The sequence below is a fragment of the Anolis carolinensis genome, chromosome 5 (assembly GCF_035594765.1).
Source record: "Anolis carolinensis isolate JA03-04 chromosome 5, rAnoCar3.1.pri, whole genome shotgun sequence".
Classification (NCBI taxonomy): Eukaryota; Metazoa; Chordata; class Lepidosauria; order Squamata; family Dactyloidae; genus Anolis; species Anolis carolinensis.
The window spans coordinates 132,173,462-132,196,711 of NC_085845.1; the positions used below are offsets into that span (position 1 = coordinate 132,173,462).

The 23,250-nt window shown below is 41.5% G+C and overlaps 1 protein-coding gene across 5 annotated transcripts in view; it reads left to right on the top strand.

Moving 5' to 3' along the window:
- The first annotated feature begins 478 nt into the window (after nt 1-478).
- panx2 (pannexin 2) overlaps nt 479-23,250 on the top strand; it is a 37,642-nt gene continuing 14,870 nt past the window's right edge. The window contains exons 1-2 of one of the 5 annotated variants that reach the window (XM_062982281.1): nt 479-1,150; nt 7,505-7,768. In XM_062982281.1, coding sequence (XP_062838351.1) covers nt 7,540-7,768 — 229 coding nt within the window. In that variant the 5' untranslated portion in view covers nt 479-1,150; nt 7,505-7,539. Of the gene's footprint in view, nt 1,151-7,338; nt 7,769-23,250 lie in introns of those variants that run through there. The other 4 variants (XM_008111216.3, XM_003221334.4, XM_062982282.1 and 1 more) reach the window with 4 other exon arrangements.

The window sequence follows — 23,250 nt, forward strand, 5'->3', positions numbered from 1 at the left end:
AACTGGACTTTACCTACCCTGTTTCCCCGAAAATAAGACATCCCCGAAAAATAAGACCTAGTAGAAGTTTTGCTGAATTGCTAAATATAAGGCCTCCCCTGAAAGTAAAACCTAGCAAAGTTTTTGTTTGGAAGCATGCCTAGTGCCTGCCAAACAGAACACGAGAGCATGCAGGATTGGTAAATGTACATACCAGTTGTACATGGAAATAATGGTGGTAACAAGAAATTATTGATAGGATTCACAGTTTGTCTGGTTATGTTGGTTTGTGATGACAACTACTGTACAGCATATAATAAATGTTCATTTTTTGTTCAACAATAAATGTGAATCTTCTTCATAGAAAAATAAGACATCCCCTGAAAATAAGACCTAGCACATCTTTGGGAGCAAAAATTAATATAAGACACTGTCTTATTTTTGGGGAAACACAGTATATCATGTCTCCTATCCTCATTCTGCAGGCTAAACATGCCCAGCTCTTTAAGGCACTCCTTGTAAGGCTTATTCTCCAGACCCTTGATTATTTTAGTTGCCCTCTGGACAAATTCCAGCTTGTCAACATCTCCCTTCAATTGCACTGTCCAGAGTTGGACACAGTATTCATCACTCTATAACTTGAGCATCCATGGATTTTGGGCTCCACAGATGTCATGGAATCAAAGCCCAAAACGACCCGTAGCATTGAGCCATGCCAGTTGAAAGTGGAGTCAAGCTGCATTCACTCTACAGTGTGGCACTGCTACAATTCTGCGGTGTGGATGCAGCCTTCCAACCTGCCTCTCCCGCCCAGCCCCGCTTTCTCTTCCTCCTCCTCCTCCTCCTTTGAGCCAATTCCAGATGTCTCCTCCAAGACCTTAAAGGACCTCTCCGGCTCTGCATCTCCATTCCTGGGCCTCGGACGGGAGGGAGGGGCGGCTCCCCTTGCAGCAGAGGGTCTGTCGTCTTTGGGGAGGCCATGGGCCCAGCCCCCGCCCCCCCTTCCCCTCGTTTCCCCCACGAAACCGGCAGAGAGCGACCCGCGTTGTTTTTGTGAGAAGGAAGAAGATGGGAAGGCCGGCAGCATTTTCCCCTCCAGCCGCATCTGGATGAAGTGTCTGCAAGCCAGCCTTTTGTTTGCACCTCCCTCTTCGGCACTGCATTCGCCAAGGTAACAAGAGAAGTCATTCTCCAGCCTGGCTCTCTTGCCTTCTTTTCCCCCTTTCCTTCTTTACTTCCTAGGTTTCTTTCTTTCCTCAGTTCCTCCCTTCTTTGCCTCCTCATTCCCTTCCATTCCTTTTTCCTTCCTCATTTCCTCTTTCCTTATTGTCTTTGCTTCCTTCCATCTTTCTTTTCCCCTTATTTCCTTTCTTTTCTTCATCATTTCCTTCCTTCCCCATTTTCTCTTATTTCCTTTGCTTCCTTCCATCTCTCTTTCCTTCTGTCATTCCTCATTTACTTCCTTGCTGCTTTCTTTCTTTCCTTCCTTCTTCCCATCCTCATTCCCTTTCTTTCCTCATTTTCTTCCCTTCCTTCCTCTCTCATTTTCTCTTTCCTTCATCATTTCCTTCCTTCCTCATTTTCTTATTTCCTTTGCTTCCTTCCATCTCTCTTTCCTTCTGTCATTCATTTACTTCCTTGCTGCTTTCTTTCTTGCTTTCCTTCCTTCTTCCCATCCTCGTTCCCTTTCCTCATTCTCCTTCCTTCCTTTTCTCTTTCCTTCATCATTTCCTTCCTTCCTCATTTTCTTTCCTTATTTCCTTTGCTTCCTTCCATCTCTCTTTCCTTCTGTCATTCATTTACTTCCTTGCTGCTTTCTTTCTTGCTTTCCTTCCTTCTTCCCATCCTCATTCCCTTTCCTCATTTTCCTTCCTTCCTTCCTTTTCTCTTTCCTTCATCATTTCCTTCTTTCCTCATTTTCTTTCCTTATTTCCTTTGCTTCCTTCCATCTCTTTCCTTCTGTCATTCATTTACTTACTTGCTGCTTTCTTTCCTTTCTTCTTTCTTCGCATCCTCATTCCCTTTTTCCTCATTTTCTTTCCTTCCTTCATTTCCTTATTTCCTGTTTTGTTTCTGTTGCTTCTTCCCATCTTTCTCTTTCTTTCCTTCCACATTTGCTTTCTTTCCTTTCTCATTTCTTTCTGCCCTTCCTCGTTTCCTCTTTTCTTACTTCCTTTGCTTCCTTCCATCTTTGTTTCCTTCGTCATTTCCTTCCTTATTTCCTGTTTCATTTCCTTCCTTTCCTTATTTCTTTTGCTTCCTTCCAACTTTTTCTTTTTCTTTCCACATTTCCTTTCTTTCCTTTCCCATTTCCTTTTTTCTTATTTCCTTTGCTTCCTTCCGTTTCCTTCCCCATTTCCTTCTTCCCTTACTCATTTTCTTTCCTTCCTTATTTCCTCTTTCCTTATTTCCAGTCTCGTTTCCTTTCCTTCCTTCCTCATTTCCTTCCCTATTTCCTTTTTCCCTTCCTCATTTCCTTCCTTTCTTCTTTCTTTCTTTCACCTAGCTGCCTCCAAATGGCTTTTATTCCCCAGCAGCCCATCTGGTAATAGGTTGAACCTCCTTGATTTTGTTATTGTTTTTTATCCTTCCACCCATCATCATCATTGCTATTATCCCAATCCTTCATCTTTAATTATTATTGTTGTTATTGTAGGTTGAGTCTTCCTTATGCTTGGGATTAGAAGTGTGTTGGATTTCAGATATACATGCACAATGAGATACCTTGCGGATAGGTCCCAACATTAAATTCATTAGGCTGCTGTGAGTTTTCCGGGCTTTATGGCCATGTTCCAGAAGCATTCTCTCCTGATGTTTCTCCCACATCTATGGCAGGCATCCTCAGAGGTTGTGAGGTATATTGGAAACTGGGCAAGGGAGGTTTATATATCTGTGGAAGGTCCAGGGTGGGAGAAAGAACTCTTGTCAACAGACAAATGTGAATGTCACAACTAATCACCTTGATTAGCATTGAAAGGCCTTGCAGCTTCAAGGCCTGGCTGATTCCTGCCTGGGGAATCCTTTGTTGGGTGGTGTTAGCTGGCCCCAATTGTTTCCTGTCTGGAATTCCTCTGTTTTCTGAACGTTGTTCTTTATTTATTGTCCTGACTTTAGAGTGTTTTAATACTGGTAGCCGGGTATCGTTCATTTTCATGGTTTCCTCCTTTCTCTTGAAATTGTCCATCCACATGCTTGTGGATTTCAATGGCTTCTCTGTGAACTCTGACATGGTGGTTGTTAGAGTGGTCCAGCGTTTCTGCATTCTGAAATAATATGCTGTGTTCATGTTGGTTCATCGGGTGCTCTGCTATGGCTAATTTCTCTGGTTTAGTCTGTAGTGCCTTTCATGTTTCTTGATTCGTGTTTGGGCGATGCTGTGTTTGGTGGCCCCTGTGTAGACTTGTCCACAGCTGCATGGTATATGGTAGACTCCTGCAGAGGTGAGAGGATCCCTCTCGTCCTTTGCTGAACGTAGCATTTGTTGGATTTTCTTAGAGGGTCTATAGATAGTTTGTAGGTTGTGTTTCTTAACCAGCGTCCCTATGCAGTCAGTGGTTCCCTTGATGTGTGGTAAGAACATTTTTCCTCTGGGTAGATCTTTTGTCTTTACTCTCATGGTTTGTTCTTGGTCTTGCAGCTCTTCTGATGTCCGTGGTGGAGTATCCATTGGCCTGTAGAGACCAGTTTAGGTGATTCCGTTCACTTTGGAAGAGGTGGGCTTCGCAGATTCTTTTTGCATGGTCCACCAGGGCTTTAATTATGCTTTTTTTTTTACTTGAGTGATGGTTGGAGTTTTTATATCTGTATCTACCCATGTGTGTAGGTTTTCTGTAAATTGTGTGGCCCAATTGTTGATTCGGTTTGCGGATTGCTGGGACATCTACAAATGACAGTTTTCAGTCACTTTCTTTTTCCATGGTGAATTGGATATTTGGGTGGAGGCTGTTGAGTTGATCCAAGAACTCGTTTTGTTCTTTCTCTCCATGGATCCACATGGTGGTGTCACCCACATATATGAACCATATAGTGGCGTTTTTAGTGCTATTTCCAGGGCTTGTTTTTCATAGTGTTCCATGTAGAAATTTGCTATGACTGGGCTGAGAGGGCTCACCATGGCTACTCCATCTTTCTGTTCATAGAATTCATTGTCCCACTGGAAGTAGCTTGTGGTGAGGCAATGGTGAAACAGGGCTGTGATGTCTTCTGGGAAATTCTGGTTGATTAGTGCAATGGTGTCCGTTATTGGGACCTAGGTAAATAGGGACACCACATTGAAGCTGATCAGTATGTCATTGGACTGAGCTTGAGGTTGCTGACTTTTTCTATGAACTGGGCTGAGTCCTTGATGTAGTGCGTGGTAAGCCCAATATGGGTTTGTATCTGTGCAGCTAGAAATTTTGCTAGGTCGTATGTGAGGGATTCAATGGCCCTCACAATGGGTCTGAGCAGGGTGGAGTCCTTACGGATTTTTGGGAGTCCATAAAGCCTAGGTGTGAGGGCTTCCGATTTGCACAATTGTTGGCGTATGTCGAGTTTCATTACGGAAAGGACAAGAGGGATCATCTCACCTCCCAACAGAAAGGAGGAAACCATGAAAATGAACACAATCTGGCTACCGGTATATTTAAAAAACTCTAAAATCAGGACAGTAAAAAAAGAACAACACTCTCGAAAAAAGGGGGAAAAAGAAAGCAATCAGGACCAGCCAACACCTCTTAACAAAGGATCCCTCCAGGCAGGAATCAGCCAGGCCTTGAAGCTGCAAGGCTTTTTAATGCTAATCAATTATATATTTATTGTTTATTTAAAACATTTATATTCCGCCCTTCTCCCCCCCCAAAGGGGACTCAGGGCCATGCCAGGACATAAAATGAGCATAAATATACACAGACATTGAAATCAGTTATATCTACTATAAAATTAGATATTTAAACCAACTCAAGACACCATGCTGGCTTCGGTCAGCGTAGGTTTCCAATTATTGCCTCATTGCACTGTCCCAAAGGCTTGGTCCAACCGCCAGGTCTTGGAGTCCCCGATGGCGCAGTGGGTTAAACCCTTGTGCCAGCAGGACTGATGACTTAAAGGTCGGGTTGCTGACCTGAAGGTTGCCAGTTCGAATCCAGCCTGGGGAGAGCGCCGGATGAGTTCCCTCTGTCAGCTCCCCATGCGGGGATATGAGAGAAGCCTCCCACAAGGATGGTAAAAACACATCTGCCGTCCCCTGCAATGTCCTTGCAGACGGCCAATTTTTTCACACCAGAAGTGACTTGCAGTTTCTCAGGTCGCTCCTGACACGAAAAAAAAACCAGCCAGATCTTTACCATCTTTCTGAAAGACGGGGAATGGGCTGATCTAATCTCACCTGTAAGGGAGTTCCATAGCAAGGAGGCAATCACTGAGAAGGTCCTCTCTCTTGTCCCCACCAAACGTGCCGGTGGCAGTGACGGGACCAAGAGCAGGGCCTCTCCAGACGATCATAGTCTTCGCGGTGGTTTGTAAAGGAAGATGCGTTCGGACAGGTACACTGGGCTGGGGCAGTTTAGGGCTTTATAGGCCAAAGCCAGCACTGGGAGCAAACAGGCAACCAGCGGAGTATTTGAAGCTTCCGAACAATCTTCAAAGGCAGCCCCACATAGAGCGCCTTGCAGTAGTCTATCCTCAAACAAGCAGCCAGTATAACTGACGTAACATGGGAGTTGTGTGCTCCCTGTACACCGCCCCAGTTATTAACCTGGCTGCCTCTCATTCGACTATTTAAAGCTTCCAAACGGTCTTCAAAGGCAGCCCCACGTAGAGCGCCTTGCAGTAGTCTATGCTCAAACAAGCAGCCAGTAGAGCTGACGTAACATGGCAGTTGTGTGCGCCCTGTACGCTGTCCCAATTATTAACCTGGCTGCCTCTGGTTGGACTATTGGAAGCTTCCAAACAGTCTTCAAAGGCAGCCCCTTGTAGAGCGCCTTGCAGTAGTCTATCCTCAAACAAGCAGCCAGTAGAGCTGACCTAACATGGGAGTTGTGTGCTCCCTTTACGCTGCCCCAGTTATTAATCTGGCTGCCTCTCATTCAACTATTTGAAGCTTCCAAACAGTCTTCAAAGGCAGCCCCACATAGAGCGCCTTGCAGTAGTCTATGCTCAAACAAGCAGCCAATAGGGCCAGTTCTGTGCTCCCTGTAAACCGCCCCAGTTATTAACCTGGCTGCCTCTCGGACTATTGGAAGCTTCCAAAGTCTTCAAAGGCAGCCCCACATAGAGCGCCTTGCAGTAGTCTATCCTCAAAGAAGCAGCCGGTAGAGCTTATGTAACATGGGAGTTGTGTGCTCCCTGTACGCCACCCCAGTTATTGATCTGGCTGCCTCTCGTTGGACTATTGGAAGCTTCCGAACAGTCTTCAAAGGCAGCCCGTAGTAGTAGTCTATCCTGGATGTAACCAGGGCGTGGACAAGCATTTACATTCATAGAATCATAGAATAGCACAGTTGGAAGAGACCTCATGGGCCATCCAGTCCAACCCCTTGCCAAGAAGCAGAAAATCGCATTCAAAGCACCCCCGACAGATGGCCATCCAGCCTCTGCTTAAAAGCCTCCAAAGAAGGAGCCTCCACCACAGTCTGGGGGAGAGCGTTCCACTGCGAAACAGCTCTCACAGTGAGGAAGTTTTTCCTGATATTCAGGTGGAATCTCCTTTCCTGTAGTTTGAAGCCATTGTTCCTAGTCTGCAGTGCAGCAGAAAACAAGCTTGTTCCCTCCTCCCTATGACTTCCCTTCACATATGTATACATGGCTATCATGTCTCCTCTTGGCCTTCTCTTCTGCAGGCTAAACATGCCCAGTTCTTTGAGCCGCTCCTCATAGGGCTTGTTCTCCAGACCTTTGATCATTTTAGTTGCCCTCCTCTGGACGCTTTCCAGCTTGTCAACATCTCCCTTCAACTGCGGTGCCCAGAATTGGACGCAGTATTCCAGGTGTGGTCTGACCAAGGCAGAATAGAGGGGGAGCATGATCTAGATGCGATACCCCTATTGATGTAGGCCAAAATCCCATTGGCTTTCTTAGCAATGGACTCCACAAGGACTCCAAGATCTTTTTCACAGACAGACAAGGGGCCTTTCTCCCACCCTGGACCTTCCACAGAGACATAAACCCCACTTGCTTCGTTTCCAACAGACCTCACAACCTCTGAAGATGCCTGCCATAGATGTGGGCGAAAGGTCAGGAGAGAGTGCTTCTGGAGCATAGCCGTACAGGCCGGAAAAATCACAGCAACGCTGTGCTAGCTTTCGACAGCATGAGGAGGAGGATGGTGGTGTTGCCGCCTTGCCTGAAGTTCCTTGCAGTGGCGCAGAAGAGGCAGCAGGGGGCGCGGAGGAGAAGGCAGCTTGGCAAGGGCGTCCTCCTCCTCCTCCTCCTCTTCTCCTCTTGGGTGCCTTTTATGCCGCAGTCTGTCCGGCGAGGGAGCCGGCTCTGGAGGAGGATGCCTCGGATCCCCTTCCCCATCTTCTGTCTCCCGCTCTCGCCCCTCCAGGCGGATCCGGCGCCCGCCCCGCTCCGCCGCCGCTTATGCAACACATCATCGAGAACCACCCGGACATGGCCACGGCGCTGCTGGCGGGCGAGAAACTCAAGGAGCTGATCCTGCCGGGCCCGCAGGACGACAAGGCGGGCGGCTCCCTGGCCGCGCTGCTCCTCCAGCTCAAGCTCGAGCTGCCCTTCGACCGCGTGGTCACCATCGGCACCGTCCTCATCCCCATCCTCCTCGTCACCCTCGTCTTCACCAAGAACTTCGCCGGTAAGCCTGCACCTGCCGGGCTTTTCTCTTCAACCCCCACAAGGGTGGGATGCTGGGAAATGTAGTCCTGAAACACCTCAGTGACCAGAGAGAGGTTGGGGAGAAAGAACACTACAGCAGAGGAAGCTTTTCTCCCAGCTGCAAAACACCTGTTGATGTGAAAGGGTTGTCAAAGGCGTTCATGGTCGGAATCACTGGGCTGTTGTGCATTTTCCGGCCTGTATGGCCCTGTCCTGAAGCATTCTCGCCTGACATTTTGCCCACATCTATGCCAGGCATCCCCAGAGATTGTGAGGTCAGTTGGAAAGTAGACAAGTGAGGCTTTATATATCTGTGGAAGGACTCCTGTCTCTTTGAGGCAGGTGTGAATTTTGCAATTGGCCAGCTTGGTTAGCATTGAATAGCCTTGCAGCTTCAAGGTCTGGCTGTTTATTGCCTCAGAAATACTGGACCACTCTTAACAACCACCATGTCAGACTACACAGAGAAGCCATTGAAATCCACAAGCATGTGGACAATTTCAACAGAAAGGAGTAAATCATGGAAATGAATAAAATCTGGATACCAGTACAGTAGAGTCTCACTTATCCAACACTCACTTATCCAATGTTCTGGATTATCCAAGCCATTTTTGTAGTCAATGTTTTCAATATATCATGATATTTTGGTGCTAAATTCGTAAATACAGTAATTACTACATAGCATTACTGCGTATTGAACTACTTTTTCTGTCAAATTTGTTGTACAACATGATGTTTTGGTGCTTAATTTGTAAAATCATAACCTAATTTGATGTTTAATAGGTTTTTCCTTAATCCCTCCTTATTATCCAACATATTCGCTTATCCAACATTCTGCCAGCCCGTTTATGTTGGATAAGTGAGACTCTACTGTATTTAAAATGTCTAAAATCAAGACATTAAATAATAAATAATAAATTGGCTACCAATTTCTGTTGGAAAGTCGGCAAGTAGGGTTTATAAATCTGTGGAAGGGCTAGGGTGGGAGAAAGAACTCTTGTCTGTTGGAGGCCAGTGTGAATGTTGCCATTGGTCACCTTGATTAGCATCAAATAGCCTTGCAGCTTCAAGGTCTGGCTGTTTCTTTCCGGGAGGAATCCTTTGTTGGGAGGTGTTAGCTGGCCCTGATTGTTTCCTGTCTGGAATTCCTCTGTCTTCTAAGTGCTGTTCTATATTTACTGTCCTGATTTTAGAGTTTTTTAATACTGGTAGATTGTGTTCATTTTCATGGTTTCCTCCTCTCTGTTGAATTTGCCCACATGCTTGTGTATTTCAATGGCTTTTCTGTGTAGTCTGACATAGTGGTTGTTGGAGTGGTCCAGAAATTCCATGTTCTCAAATAGTATTCTGTGTCCAGGTTGGTTCATCACATATAGTAGGCAGTGTAACAAATTTCCTCTATGTTTTAACCTAAACTTCAAATGAGTTATCCAAATCTTTGAACATATTTAAACACTAGAGTTCAGCACTTCAAATAGAAGTAATAAAGTTCATACTAAAACCCAGAGCTGATTCATGTCTCAATAACACGAATCAGACACTATTGTCACTTTTGTTAGAAGCTCATCAAAAATGCTTTTAGCCATACAAACAACACTGCAATACCTTTATAGCTTTCTTTTAGAACTGTAATGACTAGATGTGAATACCTAAGTATGTACATTGAGGGGGTATATACAGTAAGTAAAATGGAATATAATAGCCTTATTTGTTTAAGTGACTACTTCCAAGTCATAGAATCATAGAGTTGGAAGAGACTTCATGGGCCATCCAGTCCAACTCCCTGCCAAGAAGCAGGAAAATCACATTCAAATCACCTCCGACAGATGGCCATCCAGCCTCTGCTTAAAAGCCTCCAAAGAAGGTGCCTCCACCACACTCCGGGGCAGAGAGTTCCACTGCTGAACAGCTCTCACAGTGAGGAAGTTCTTCCTAATGTTCAGGTGGAATCTCCTTTCCTGTAGTTTGAAGCCATTGTTCCGCATCCTGGTCTCCAGGACTGCAGAAAACAAGCTTGCTCCTTCCTCCCTATGACTTCCCCTCACATATTTATACATGGCCATCATGTTTCCTCTCGGCCTTCTCTTCTACAGGGTAAACATGCCCAGCTCTTTAAGCCGCTCCTCATAGGGCTTGTTCTCCAGACTTTTTATCATGTTAGTTGTCCTCCTCTGGACACATTCTAGCTTGTCAACATTTCCCTTAAATTGTGGTGCCTCGAATTGGACACAGTATTCCAGGTGTGGTCTGCTCATGGCAGAATAGAGGGGTAATACTCCTTCTCTGGATCTAGACACTATACTCCTATTTATGCAGGCCAAAATCCCATTGGCTTTTTTAGCTGCCGCATCACATTGTTGGCTCATGTTTAACTTGTTGAGGACTCTGAGATCTTACGTATTGCTGTCGAACCAGGCGTCCCCCATTCTGTATCTTTGCATTTCATCTTTTCTGCCTAAGTGGAGCATCTTGCATTTGTCCCTGTTGAAATTCATTTTGTTACTTTTGGCCCATCTCTCTAATCTGTTAAAATCATTTTGAATTCTGCTCCTGCCTTCTGGAGTATTGACTATCCCTCCCAGGTTTCTGTCGACTGCAAACTAGATGATCATACCTTCTAACCCTTCATCTAAGTCACTGGTTCTCAATCTTCCTAATGCTGCAACCCCTTAATACAGTTCCTCATGTTGTAGTGATCCCCAACCATAGAATTATTTTTGTTGCTACTTTGTAACTGTCATTTTGCTATGGTTATGAATTGTAATGTAAATATCTGATTTGCAGAATGTATTTTCATGCACTGGACCAAATTCGGAACAAATACCTGATATGCCCAAATTTGAATCCTGCTGGGGTTGGGGGGCGGGGGTGATTTTGTCATTTGGGAGTTGTAGTTGCTGGGATTTATAGTTCATCTACAATTAAAGAGCATTCGGAACTCCACCAATGATGGAATTGAACCAAACTTGGCACACAGAACTCGCATAACCAGGAAATGCTGGAAGCGTTTGGTGGACCTTGACTTTGAGTTTGGGAGTTGTCATTTACCTTTATCCAGAGAGCACTGTGGATCTAGAGCAAGCTTGGCACAAATACTCAATATGCCTAAATGTGAACACTGGTGGAGTTTGGGGAAAATAGATCTTTGGTAGTTATAGTTGCTGGGATTCATAGTTCACTTACAATCGAAGAGCTTCTTGGACCCCACCAGCAATTGAATAGGGCTAAACTTTCCACGCAGAAACCCTGTGCCCAAGAGAAAATACTGGTCTTTGGCAACCCCTTTGAACCCTCTTGCGACCTCCTCAGGGGTCCCAACCTCCTCAGAGGTCCCGACCCCGAGGTTGAGAAACGCTGGCCTAAGTCATCAATCTATTGCAGAAAAAATAAGGAAGCATCTTGTGGTGCCTTAAATATATACATATTTATAAAGTCATCAGAATGGATGTATTTTAAGCTCAGTGCTAATTTAATGCAACCCTTCGCTGTGAACTCACAAGATGATCGTAGGCAAGCCAATCTCCTTCTTTCTTATGCAATATGGGGGTGATAATATTATAGAACTGCCTCACAGAACTTCTATAAGGATCACAACAACAAATTATATCATGTGCCTGAAGCACTAAACAAATGCTAAGCATTCTGATCCCTTGCTGACTTCCTGTCAAGGAAGCAATTGTTTGTTGTTGTTTATTCGTTCAGTCGCTTGTGGCTTTTCATAACCTCATGGACCAGCCCACGTCAGCGCTCCCTGTCGGCCATCGCCACCCTCAGCTCCTTCAAGTCAAGCCAGTCACTTCAAGGATACCATCCATCCATCTTGCCCTTGGTCGGCCCCTCTTCCTTTTTCCTTCCATTTTCCCCAGCATCATTGTCTTCTCCAAGCTATTGCAAATATCTCAGTCCCTTTTTTATTATAGTGTTTTACATTAATATTAAGATCCTTTTAAAAAGCCCAAATAAACCAAAATACAGATGTATTTGTGGATTCGTTCTTTTTTTTCAGAGCTGAGTTTTCCTGTGGACGCCTAGTTTTGGGGCCAGGATGGCCAAATAATCTCTGTGACAATAGCTACTGATGTTACGTGAACCTATACTGAGGCATTTAAAAGCATTGTATTTTCAGCTTCATTGCCCAAATATATCCCTCACAGAGCCCTTTAGAATATGAATCATGCTACTTATTGAAACCTACCCATCTAGTAAAATCATTTGAGTTTTCAATGATGCCATTAAATTGTCCACATTAAGTCCTTGTTGTATTAATGCTGTGCGTGGGAGAAGCAACGTAGCAAAAGGCAACATGTGAGACCTTTTAGGTAATGAAAGCAAAGCTTCTGTGTTTGAAATCATGTGAAATAACTAGAAAGGATACACCTCCTTAAATCAACATAAGTTATCCTAATAATACGCAAAATAATTTTATAATAATAGAAACGTATTTCTACTCATGTGTTCTTGAAACAAGGCATTTTCTGTTTGTTTTTTCAAAAAAAATGTTATTAGCAGACTTATGAGTGTGGGTGTGTGGGCCTTTTAAGTTAACATGACAGGAATCCAATGCTCTCATCCAGGGCTGTAGCGGGGGGGGGGGGGGGTGTTTAACCCCCCCCCCCCCTCTCAAAAATGTTCAGGTTTTAAAAAAGCCTGGTTTACTTATGAATTTTCACTGGTTGACCAAACCCCCATGAGTGTCCACTGAAGTTTATCTGTCTTGCGTGTCCGCTGAAGTTTATCAGTGGAGCCTGATTTCTAAATCATTTTGCATTATGGAACTATTCTTCATGATTTGCTAAAAAAAAAGTTTCAACCCACACCCACCCCTAATTTTTTTTTCTGGCCATGGCCCTGCTCCCATCCATCAAATATAATCTGTGTGTGGAAAATGGTTCAGACTAGCAATTCTAATTAGTAGGCATTAATCCCAGAGGTTTGGCCAAATTGCAGATTTTGTACAAATGTATGCAGCAGGCATCACTTCTCTAACTGACCCTACGCTTGCGCACAAAGCTCCAGAGAGTATCTCTGTAATGACAATGACACAATCCATTTTCAAAATTAGCTTGCAAAACCCGAACCAGAGATCAGTGTGACTACAGCACTTGCATTTAAGTTCATCATTGCCTATCATAGGGTCTGTACTGTATTGCCCAATGGGATGTACCCATGATGCATGATGAACTTAAATGCAAGTGTTGTAGTCGCACTGATCTCTGGTTCAGGTTTTGCAAGCTAATTTTGAAAATGGATTGTGTCATTGTCATTACAGAGATACTCTCTGGAGCTTTGTGAGCAAGCATAGAGTCAGTTAGAGAAGTGATTTCAGATTTCTTTTATTATTATTATTTTTAGGTATTTTTTATTAATTTATCAGTCAAATGTATAAGTTTACATTCCTCATTTTACAATATCTTAAACATATCATATTGTATACAATTCGACAGTAAAAAAAAATCAAGAACATCTTTAAGCATATTTCTTATCAGTTTTTAACTTTTCCATTACAACTTTACTAAATATCTCTCTACTACACACTTTTTTATCTACTTATACATGTTTTATAATTAATATTAATATTATTAATTTATCAGTCAAAATGTATAAGTATATATTCTTCCCATTTTACAGTATCTTAAACATATCATTTTGTATACAATCCGACAATAAAGAAAAATCAAATCCAAAAACATTTTTAAGCATATTTCTTATCAGATTTGGACTTTTCCATTACAACTTTACTACCTATCTCTCTACTACACACTTTTTATCTACTTATACATGTTTTATTTTTTATTGTTATTATTGTTGTTGTTGTTGTTATATCTTCTCCCCCCCTTACTTTGTGCCCCCCTTCACCAAGACCAACCAACTCATATTGTTTCACAAGTCCAAAATTTCATTGCCTCTGTTGCTGGCTTGCACCCCTTTCCCTCATTAAAAATATACTCAATAAATTTCTTTTAATGGATGGGGCTCAGGGAGTCTTTAGGGGACACACATTGAGTACCATTGCTACATGCAAGCTGTATTTTGCTCACCTCTGCTGTAATTGCCTTTCTGTGCTACATTTATTTCCAAGAATGGAACACTGACATTAGAAAATATAATTGGAGGTTTTTGTCTATTCAATATGTACGTATTTTGCCTGGTTCTTCTTTTGGTATGGTGTGTGAGACGAAGAGTAAGCTGTTTGGTTAGTGTGATGCAGGATAGTGTCTAATTGGCCTGGGTTTGTTACTGATATGGGTGGGTGTTCTCTCAACATCATCAATTTATGAAATTGGTATTTTCTTGTGGTGTGTGTTGAGCATTTCAAGCTCACACTCCACCTCAGCTTTTTATTTGTTTTTGTTTGTTGTTGTTGTTGTTGTTTTTGGAGCAAGTTAGTTGTTTCTAAGCATAATCACTTTACCTTCTCTGTAATTGATTTTGGAGCAGAAAGCTGTTGGTTCAAAAGAGTGATTTGGCATCTTGAAGCTCATTCTTCAACTCACATTGTCCTTGCATTCTTAATAACAATACCGTATTTACTCAAATCTAATACTCCCCTTTTACGTTCCCAAAATTAAGGTGCACATTAGATTCACGTAATGTGGTAAATGCTTTTTGGGGTTTTAGAGTTTTGATAATTGAGGTGTGCATTCAATTCAGTGGCACAGTAGACTCGAATAAATACGGGTGATTTTATTTCTTACTCGCTTCTCCTCATGGCTCGAGGCAGGTTACAACAAACATAATCAGCATACACATTATATAGGTAAGGTAAAGGTTTTCCCCTGACGTTAAGTCCAGTCGTGACCGACTCTGGGGGTTGGTGCTCGTCTCCATTTCTAAGCTGAAGTTGGAGGTATCTACGTTGTCTGTAGATACCTCCAAGGTCATGTGGCCAGCATGACTGCATGGAGCGCCGTTACCTTCCCGCCGGAGCGGTACCTATTGCTCTACTCATATTTGCATGTTTTTGAACTGCTAGGCTGGCAGGAGCTGGGGCTAACAGCGGGCACTCATTCCACTTCCGGAATTTGAACCTGGGACCTTTTGGTCCGCAAGTTCAGCAGCTCAGCACTTTAGCACACTTTGCCACCAGGGGGCCCCACATTATATAAAAGACACATATTAGAACGTATTTCTACAAATACATATATTAAAATACACAGAACAAAGATAAAAATATAATGAACCCAAGACACATGTTAAAATTCATGATTAAAACTGTCTGGATAGACCTGCCAGAAGAAATGGGTCTTTAGATGTATTTTAAATTCCGACAGCTCTTTTATCTGTCGGATCTCTTCCAGTAGATTGTTCCACAGTCTTGGGGCAGCCGATGAAAAGATCCTCTGGATGGTGGTTGCCAGTTGGGTTCTGGCCGGTTGGAGTAGTCGTCCTCCAGAGGATCTCAGTGTCCAGGATGGATTGTATGGGAGAAAACAATGCTTTAGGTAACCTGGACTTAAACCATGTAGGGCTTTAAAGGTAAAAAAATAACACTGTATTTTTCCCAGAAACTAAGTGGTAGCCAGTGGAGTGACTTTAGCATAATATGCTTACTCCTGGATGTTTCTCTAACCAATCTGGTGGCCATAGGTTGAACCAACTGGAGCTTCTGAACTTGGTACAAAGGTAGCGCAATGTAAAGTGTATTGCAGAAGTCCAACCTTGAGGTTACCAGTGCATGCACTACCATCTTTAGGTCCTCCAAATCTAGGAAGGGGCACAGCTGGCATATCAACTGAATCTGATAGTAAACAGTCTTGACTGTCACATCTACCTGGGCTGACATCTGGAGAAATGGATCAAGGATCACTCCCAAACTGCAAATGCAGTCTTTCAGGGGGAATGTAGCTCCATCCAGAACTAGTTGACACGGCTCCATCCCCAGATTAGGGCCCTTAAGGGCAAGCACCTCTGTTTTGTTTGGACTTAGTTTCAATTTGTTTTTACTCATCCAGCCTATTATCTCATCTCATTAATTCAAAGGAGACGTGCTATTCTTAACTAAGGCTGTTTTTGGAGGAATAGAAAAATATATTTGGGTGTCATCAGCATACTGATAACATCCCACCCCACATTTCTGGATGATCTCTCCTAGCGGTTTCATGTAAACGTTAAAAAGCATTGGGGATAGAATAGCACCCTCCGGGACACCACATAACAGCTCCTTTTTTGAGGAGCAGCTATCCCCAAGTACCATAATCTGGAACCTGCTGGAGAGAAACCACTGCAACACAGTGCCTCCAATTCCCAGCCCCCCACCCTCTGGCATTCCAGAAGGATACCGTGGTCAGTGGTATCAAAAGCCACTGAGAGGCCTGGAAGCAGTAATAAGGGCACACTTCCCTTGTCAGTGTTAAGACAGAGATCATCCACTAAGGTGACCATAGCAGTCTCAACGCCGTATCCTGCTCTGAAGCCGGTTTGAAATGGGTCAGGAAAATGTGTGTCATCCAAGACTGCCTAGAGTTGGAGGGCAACTTCCCTCTCAATCACCTTGCCCAAAAAAGAAAGTTTAAAGACTGGTCTGTAATTATTAAGGGCCGGGGGATCCAGGGAGGGCTTTTTCAACAGTGGTCTAACTATTGCTTCTTTTAAACAGGATGGAAAATTCCTCTCCCTGAGAGATGTATCGATAATTTGTTGTATTTGAGATCAAATTGCATCTCCTTCCTAGATGACCAACCAAGAGGGGGAGGGATCAAGAAAGCAGGTTTTCTTCCTTACATGCTCCAGCAGCTTGTCCACATTAACAATACTCACCAATTGAAACTGATCCAGTGTAATCCCACTCAAAGAGCTGCTGGACAACTCATTGTTGGCTTCTGCTCCAATGACCTCATATAAATCGTCTCTTATGCAAGATATTTTTTCTGTGAAGTGGTTGTTAAAGGCATCACCATGAGCTTCTGAAGGTTCTAGTAATGGATTTGGAGGAGTGGGTACCTGAGTTAAACCTCTCACCACTCTGAACAGCTCAGTTGAATGTGAATTCATGGATGCAATGCATGCAGAGAAGAAAATTTTCTTTGCTGCACATATTGTTATCTTAAAGGAGCAGAGGTGCCCTCTATACAGTGTCTTGTCACATCAAAGTCAGATTTTCTGCCATCTGCACTCTAGTTGTCATCCTTCCCAATTCATTTTCTGTTTCATTCTTGATGAAATTGTACATCTGCTTTCCTTGTGTGAGGCATACCGGACCTAATTTATCTACTTTTTTTGTTAAACTGGTAATTGTGGCCAGACAGTAAGCCAAGATTATGAAGAAGAAGTAATATTAGAGTCAGCCCTCTGTATCCAAATTCTGCATCTACAGATTCAGCCACCCTCAATATATATATTGTATATTGTATAATTGTGTATATTCAAAAAGCAAATCTTGATTTTGCCATTTTAATTAAGGTACACCATATTACTAAAAGCTTGAACAAAAAAGTATGTTTTTCAGTATATAACTAAAACTGTATTCTTGTAATATGTTGGATTTCGAAGAGAAAGGTCTCCCACATTGTAGATTCCACATCATAATATTGCTGTGAACAACAGGCCATCTCTAGGTTCTAGCCAAGGGATTTTGGGAGTTATAGTCCCACACAGTTAAGTTTTCCAAGCCCTAGTTAGAGGGGACACTGAGGTTCCTTGGAAGATGACCTGGAATTTCCTATGAGAAGAAAAAATGACCGCAAGTAGACTTCCATGGCTACTGATGACAACCTGCAAAGACAAGTATCCACTATTACAGTAATACAGAAATCATTAAACCTAAATTTAGTTCAATACATCAAAATGAAAACAGATACAAAAGGCGTTGTTAAATTGAGTATGTGGAACAATCAAAGAACTAAAGAACATTTATTGTTTATGAGGAGTAAATTCATCCTTCAAGAGAAAAATATTGCTTCTACTGTGAATGTAACAGTCCTTTGTTGGATTGTTTAACAACACCTTTTGTATCTATTTTCATTTTGATGTATTGAACTAAATTTAGGTTTAATGATTTCTGTATTACTGTAATAGTGGATACTTGTCTTTGCAGTTCCAGGAACCCATTTTCTTTTTTGGTACTGATGACAACCTGCCATACCCAACCACTGACCTGTGTGTTAATCTAAGATATACTTGTTCAAGTCACACAGGACCAAGGCAAAACCCATTGGAACTTCCCAACACAATGTCTCTTAAAACATGTCCCAAATTTGTTTATAATACACTAGTATCTCAGATTAGGAGGTTTGTCTTGATTCATTATCTCAGTGCATATTTACTGTTTGTTCCCAAGTTAATCTGTATGAAAATAATGAAGACTTTAGCAGTGCAATCCTATACAGCTTTATTCAGAATTGAGTCCGGCTGAACTCAGGCTATGCATTTCTTTGGTGTGTAATGAAGAGTCAGGACAACAGCATTCAGGAAACATGCGAGTCTTTTCATAGTCAGTCAATTTCAGAAAGAGATTTGTTGTCTGTTCTCGCTTTGGCTGGCTGGGGCCATCTGAACGTAATTGTTTTTCTGGAATGATAGCACACCAGAATGATGATTTATCATGAATTAAAGACAGGGTTTCATTTTGACACAGCTCAAACATCAGAATGAAAGAAGAGATGATTATTATGTCCTCCATTGATACTTAATTTGGAATTATTGCATTCTGAGGACGGGGTTTAAGAAGCTTAAGGATAGATCTCGAAAAAGGGCAACTTATATAATATTGGGCTGTATATGTCAAAAACGATAATATTATATTTCACTTCCAGCAAAGATTGCACCAGAAACTAGTGTTTTGTATTGTATTTCCAACATAATACTTTTTTCTTCGCCAAATGTCCCCTAAGGTTTCTGTAAATTGTTGGGTTTGCTTTTTTCTTCAAGAAGGCAGACAGACCTGACAGTTTAATTGAAAATGTAAGCTTTGACATTAGCGTTCTCATTATGTGTATTTGAAATGGCTTCAATATACCAAAGTGATCTCATGAACTCTGTATTTCTATGTCTCTTAGCAATTCCCTAGTTCAGCCTTCTGCCACACTTCTACTAGCAAATTCTCTTGAGCAATGTGTTGTAGAAGGCTTCTGTGGCCAGATTCACTGGGTTGCTGTATGGCCATGTTCCAGAAGCATTCTCTCCTGACGTTCCATCCACATCTATGGCAGGCATCCTCAAAGGTTGTGAGGTATATTGGAAACTAAGAAAATGACGTTATATATCTGTGGAAGTTCTAGGATGGGAGAAAGAACTCTTATCTGTTTGAGGCAGGTGTGAATGTTGCAATTGGTCACCTTGATTAGCACTGAACAGCCTTTTAGCTCCAAGGCCTGGCTGATTCTTGCCTGGGGGAATCTTTTGTCAGGAGGTGTTAGCTGCCCCTGATTGATTCATGTCTGGAATTCCCCTGTTTTTAGAGTGTTGCTCTTTATTTACTGTCCTGATTTTAGAGTGTTTTATTACTGGTAGCCAGATTTTGTTCATTTTCATGGTTTTCTCCTTTCTGTTGAAATTGTCCACATGCTTGTTGATTTCAGTGGCTTCTCTGTGTAGTCTGACATAGTGGTTGTTGGAGCTGGTAAAGCATTTCTGTGTTCTCAAATAATATGCTGTCTCCAGATTGGTTCATCAAGTGCTTTCTTGAAGTTTTGGAGAAGGCAGTAAGTTACATGACCGATGAATCAATTCTGTTGTTTTGTTTTGTACTCTGATATGTAATTATGTCTGCGCAGTTTATGAATTTATTCTGTAGCATGCAAAGTGTCAGGAAAACTCCAAATAACAATTTTCTGATTGGATGAGTCTTATTGGTGAAAGTGATCAAAGCAAGTTAGAAGTAGATCTCTGCCATACCAAATGAGAGCCATAACTCTGATACTTGATAAAATTGGAGTCAGAATATGTAGAACTGCTATATTTTTAAAGAGGATGAAGGTGTTTTATTCTAGCTAGAAAAGATCAGGAAAAACATTTGGTTAACTGGAATAGGGTACTGGATTCTTATATTTCATTTTCTTTAAATGTAACAAAAAAAGAGAGAAAATTGAGTTTTCTACATATCATTTGCCATTTCTGCTGCAAAGACGATATAAATAGGATGCATGCATTTTCAGGTTGTATAATATAAACTGTAACAGAAGAAACTGTGTAAGAATTCCTGCTTTTTCACCTGGGGATTTTTAGTGATTGGAGGCTTTCATGAAAGCTATGTTTGAAATTGAGTGGGCCTTTCAAAGGAAATTATTCCAAAAGTGTGGCATGGGGCCCTGGCTGGATAACAAAAATCCCACTGAGCACGCCCCAAACCCTTGAGCATCTCTCTTTGGATTCCAGCCGTGGGGTGCTAATGAGCATTTTCTTTTACAGCTGTTCTTACAGACACCTTTGTTTTTGCTTTAAAGAGTGGCTAGAAGGCAATAGAGCATATACTATTGTGTTATTACTGGTGACACAGTGCATTAAAGCGCTGAGCTGCTGAACTTGCGGACCAAAAGGTGCCAGGTTCAAATCCCGGGAGCGGAATGAGCACCCGCTGTTAGCCCCAGCTCCTGCCAACCTAGCAGTTCGGGAAAACCTTTACCTTTAGGGTTAGGGTTACAATGCAAGGAATTACCCAAATTACTCAAGCAAGTCATCCAAGTGTCATGCCATATTCCAAATGCATTCTGGAGAGTCACTTGCTCCATAAGAACTGAAGGTTCCTTTAAGTAAAGGTTAAGGTTTCCCCTTGACATTAAGTCTAGTGAAGTCCGACTCGGGGGGGGGGGGGGGGGGGCTCATCTCCATTTCTAAGCCAAAGAGCCAACGTTGTCAGTAGATACCTCCTAGGTCATGTGACTGGCATGATTGCATGGAGTACCGTTACCTTCCTGCCTAAGCAGTACCTATTGATCTACTCACATTTGCATGTTTTCGAACTGCTAGTTTGGCAGAAGCTAGGGCTAATAATGGGAGCTCACCCCATCCTGCAGATTGGAACCACCAACCTTCTGGTCAGAAAGTTCTGAACCTAATGGTTTAATCTGCTGTGCCACTTCAGCCCCTTGAGGTTCATTTACATCAGTAATCGTAATCCGGGATCCAGCCAGCAATAGACTGGATCTAAAAATATTGATTGTCAGAAAATAAAGGGGGTTAATTCACAGCTACAATGAATTTATTATTTTTGTATTAAAATAGTAATATTTATTTCAGACATTTATACCCCGTCCTTCTCACCCCCGAGGGGGGATTCAGGGCGGCCTCACAATCAGCAATTATTAGATGCTCGAAAGCATAATATTTAAACAAATTACAATTAAAAACAATTAAACATTAATTAAAAGCATCCATATAAACATCCATTTTAAAAGCACAATTCAAGTCGTAATCAAGGTCTGTCCATTATTGGTCATAAAATCATTTTTACTATTAATGCTGCATCTACTGCTCAAAAGCCTGGTCCCATAACCAAGTTTGAAGTTTTTTACGAAACTTAATACAACTTATATAGTTATAATATAGTTGCAATAATAAACCATTTTAAGGCTGAAAATTTGGCATTTACCATGCTTTTTTGTGTCAAGATTTTGTAAAGCTTGCTCAGACACAGAAGACCTTCTTATTGAAATTAGGAATTCAACCACTATTCCATTTCAGTGCCTTCACTGCAGTTATATTGCAACAGTAATATCCCAATGGAGTTTTCTTATGTTTGAAGAAAGTGCATTTGTCCCTAGCTGAAATAAGAAAACTAAACAGTGAATTATTTAATATTTAATATTTTCAGAAGAAGTGGCTTCCATGAACTGTGTTTAGGGTCATGGAAATGGGAGGCCTGTAGTTAGCTTGGAGGGGGGAATGTCAGAAGCAATCTGTTCTTACCACTAATGGATCCTTTCTTAGGTAAAGGCATACCATGCTTTAGTTATGCAATAGGAAAATTAGATCTGATAACACAAGCCAACAAGTATTTTTCATCAGATATAATTTTAGGTCAGGTTTTTGTGCTGAACTCAGATCTGTATTTATTTTTTCTCTGTCACATGTAGTTTTTGCAATGATGCAAATTGAATACTTAATGCGTTTACACAATTAGATGCTATTGGTATCAGTGCGTAAATGCAATATTTATTCAATTAGCCTCATTGCAAAAATTACACATGACAGAAAAAAACACAGATCTGAATTCAGCGCAAAAAACTCTATAAGAATGATCTAAAATTGTATCTGATGAAAAATACTTGTTGACTTGTGAAATCACAAATATGATGTGAAATGTGCAGACTTTACAGTAGTCAGCTGTAATGTACCATTCGTCGTATTTTTAAAAGTTGATGTGATGGGAAAAAAATAAAGACATGTTTAAAATTAGCATAACATTGATTTAAACTGTGCTACTCTCATTTCTGATTACAGTAGAGTCTCACTTATCCAATGTTCTGGATTATCCAACGCATTTTTGTAATCAATGTTTTCAATGCATTGTGATATTTTGGTGCTAAATTCATAAATACAGTAATTACTACATATTATTAATGTGTAATGAACTACTTTTTCTGTCAAATTTGTTGTATAACATGATGTTTTGGTGCTTAATTTGTAAAATCATAACCTATTTTGATGTTTAATAGGCTTTTTCTTAATCTCTCCTTATTATCCAACATATTCGCTTATCAACGTTCTGCCGGCCCATTTATGTTGGATAAGTGTGACTCTACTGTATTACAAAAAGTTTGGTTTTGTGGGCTTGTGTAATAGAATTAATATTAATACCACTTGCTATTGGAGATTCTGTCTTAACATTTTTGTGGTACCGGCTGTACTTTCATACTGCCTGGGGGCTTTTGGAAATAATGTGTTTTCCATATTGTAGAACTGTCAACAAATTGGTTTTCCTTTTTATTTAATACAGCACTAAGTATATCTATATATATAAAGAAGTAATGGTGTCCGTTCCTTCCACTAAACAACAAAAGTACAAGCCCCAGAACCTAGAAATTTGGCAACACAACCCACTGTCCTTGCCCCTAGGTTCCGACAACAAAAAGAAAAGAAAAATAAAGTCCTAATTAGAGGGAGAGAAATAATTGTTTTTATCCAATTGCTGCCAGTTAGAAGGCAAAGCTCCGCCCACTTGATCTAGCAACCCACTCAGCCCAGTGTTAATAAAAGAATAAAAAATAAAATAAATACAAATAAGACAATAAAAATAATAAAAAACACTAAAAAATTAATACAATAAAATACTATAATAACAAAATAACTAAGAATAATACAACAAAATAATAAAATATAATGAATAAAAAAGATAAGTTACAATAAAATTAATTAAAAATACAAATAATGTCAAATAAAAATTCCACTGGGTTTATTGCATGCCTTGGGATATTACTTTTTGACCATGACTTTGCTTTTCAGTAAGGAGTGGTCTCTAAATATTGTAGCCCAGTTGTCGGTACAACTGTTCATGCATGGGGGACAGAAAATAAATTCATGTTAAAT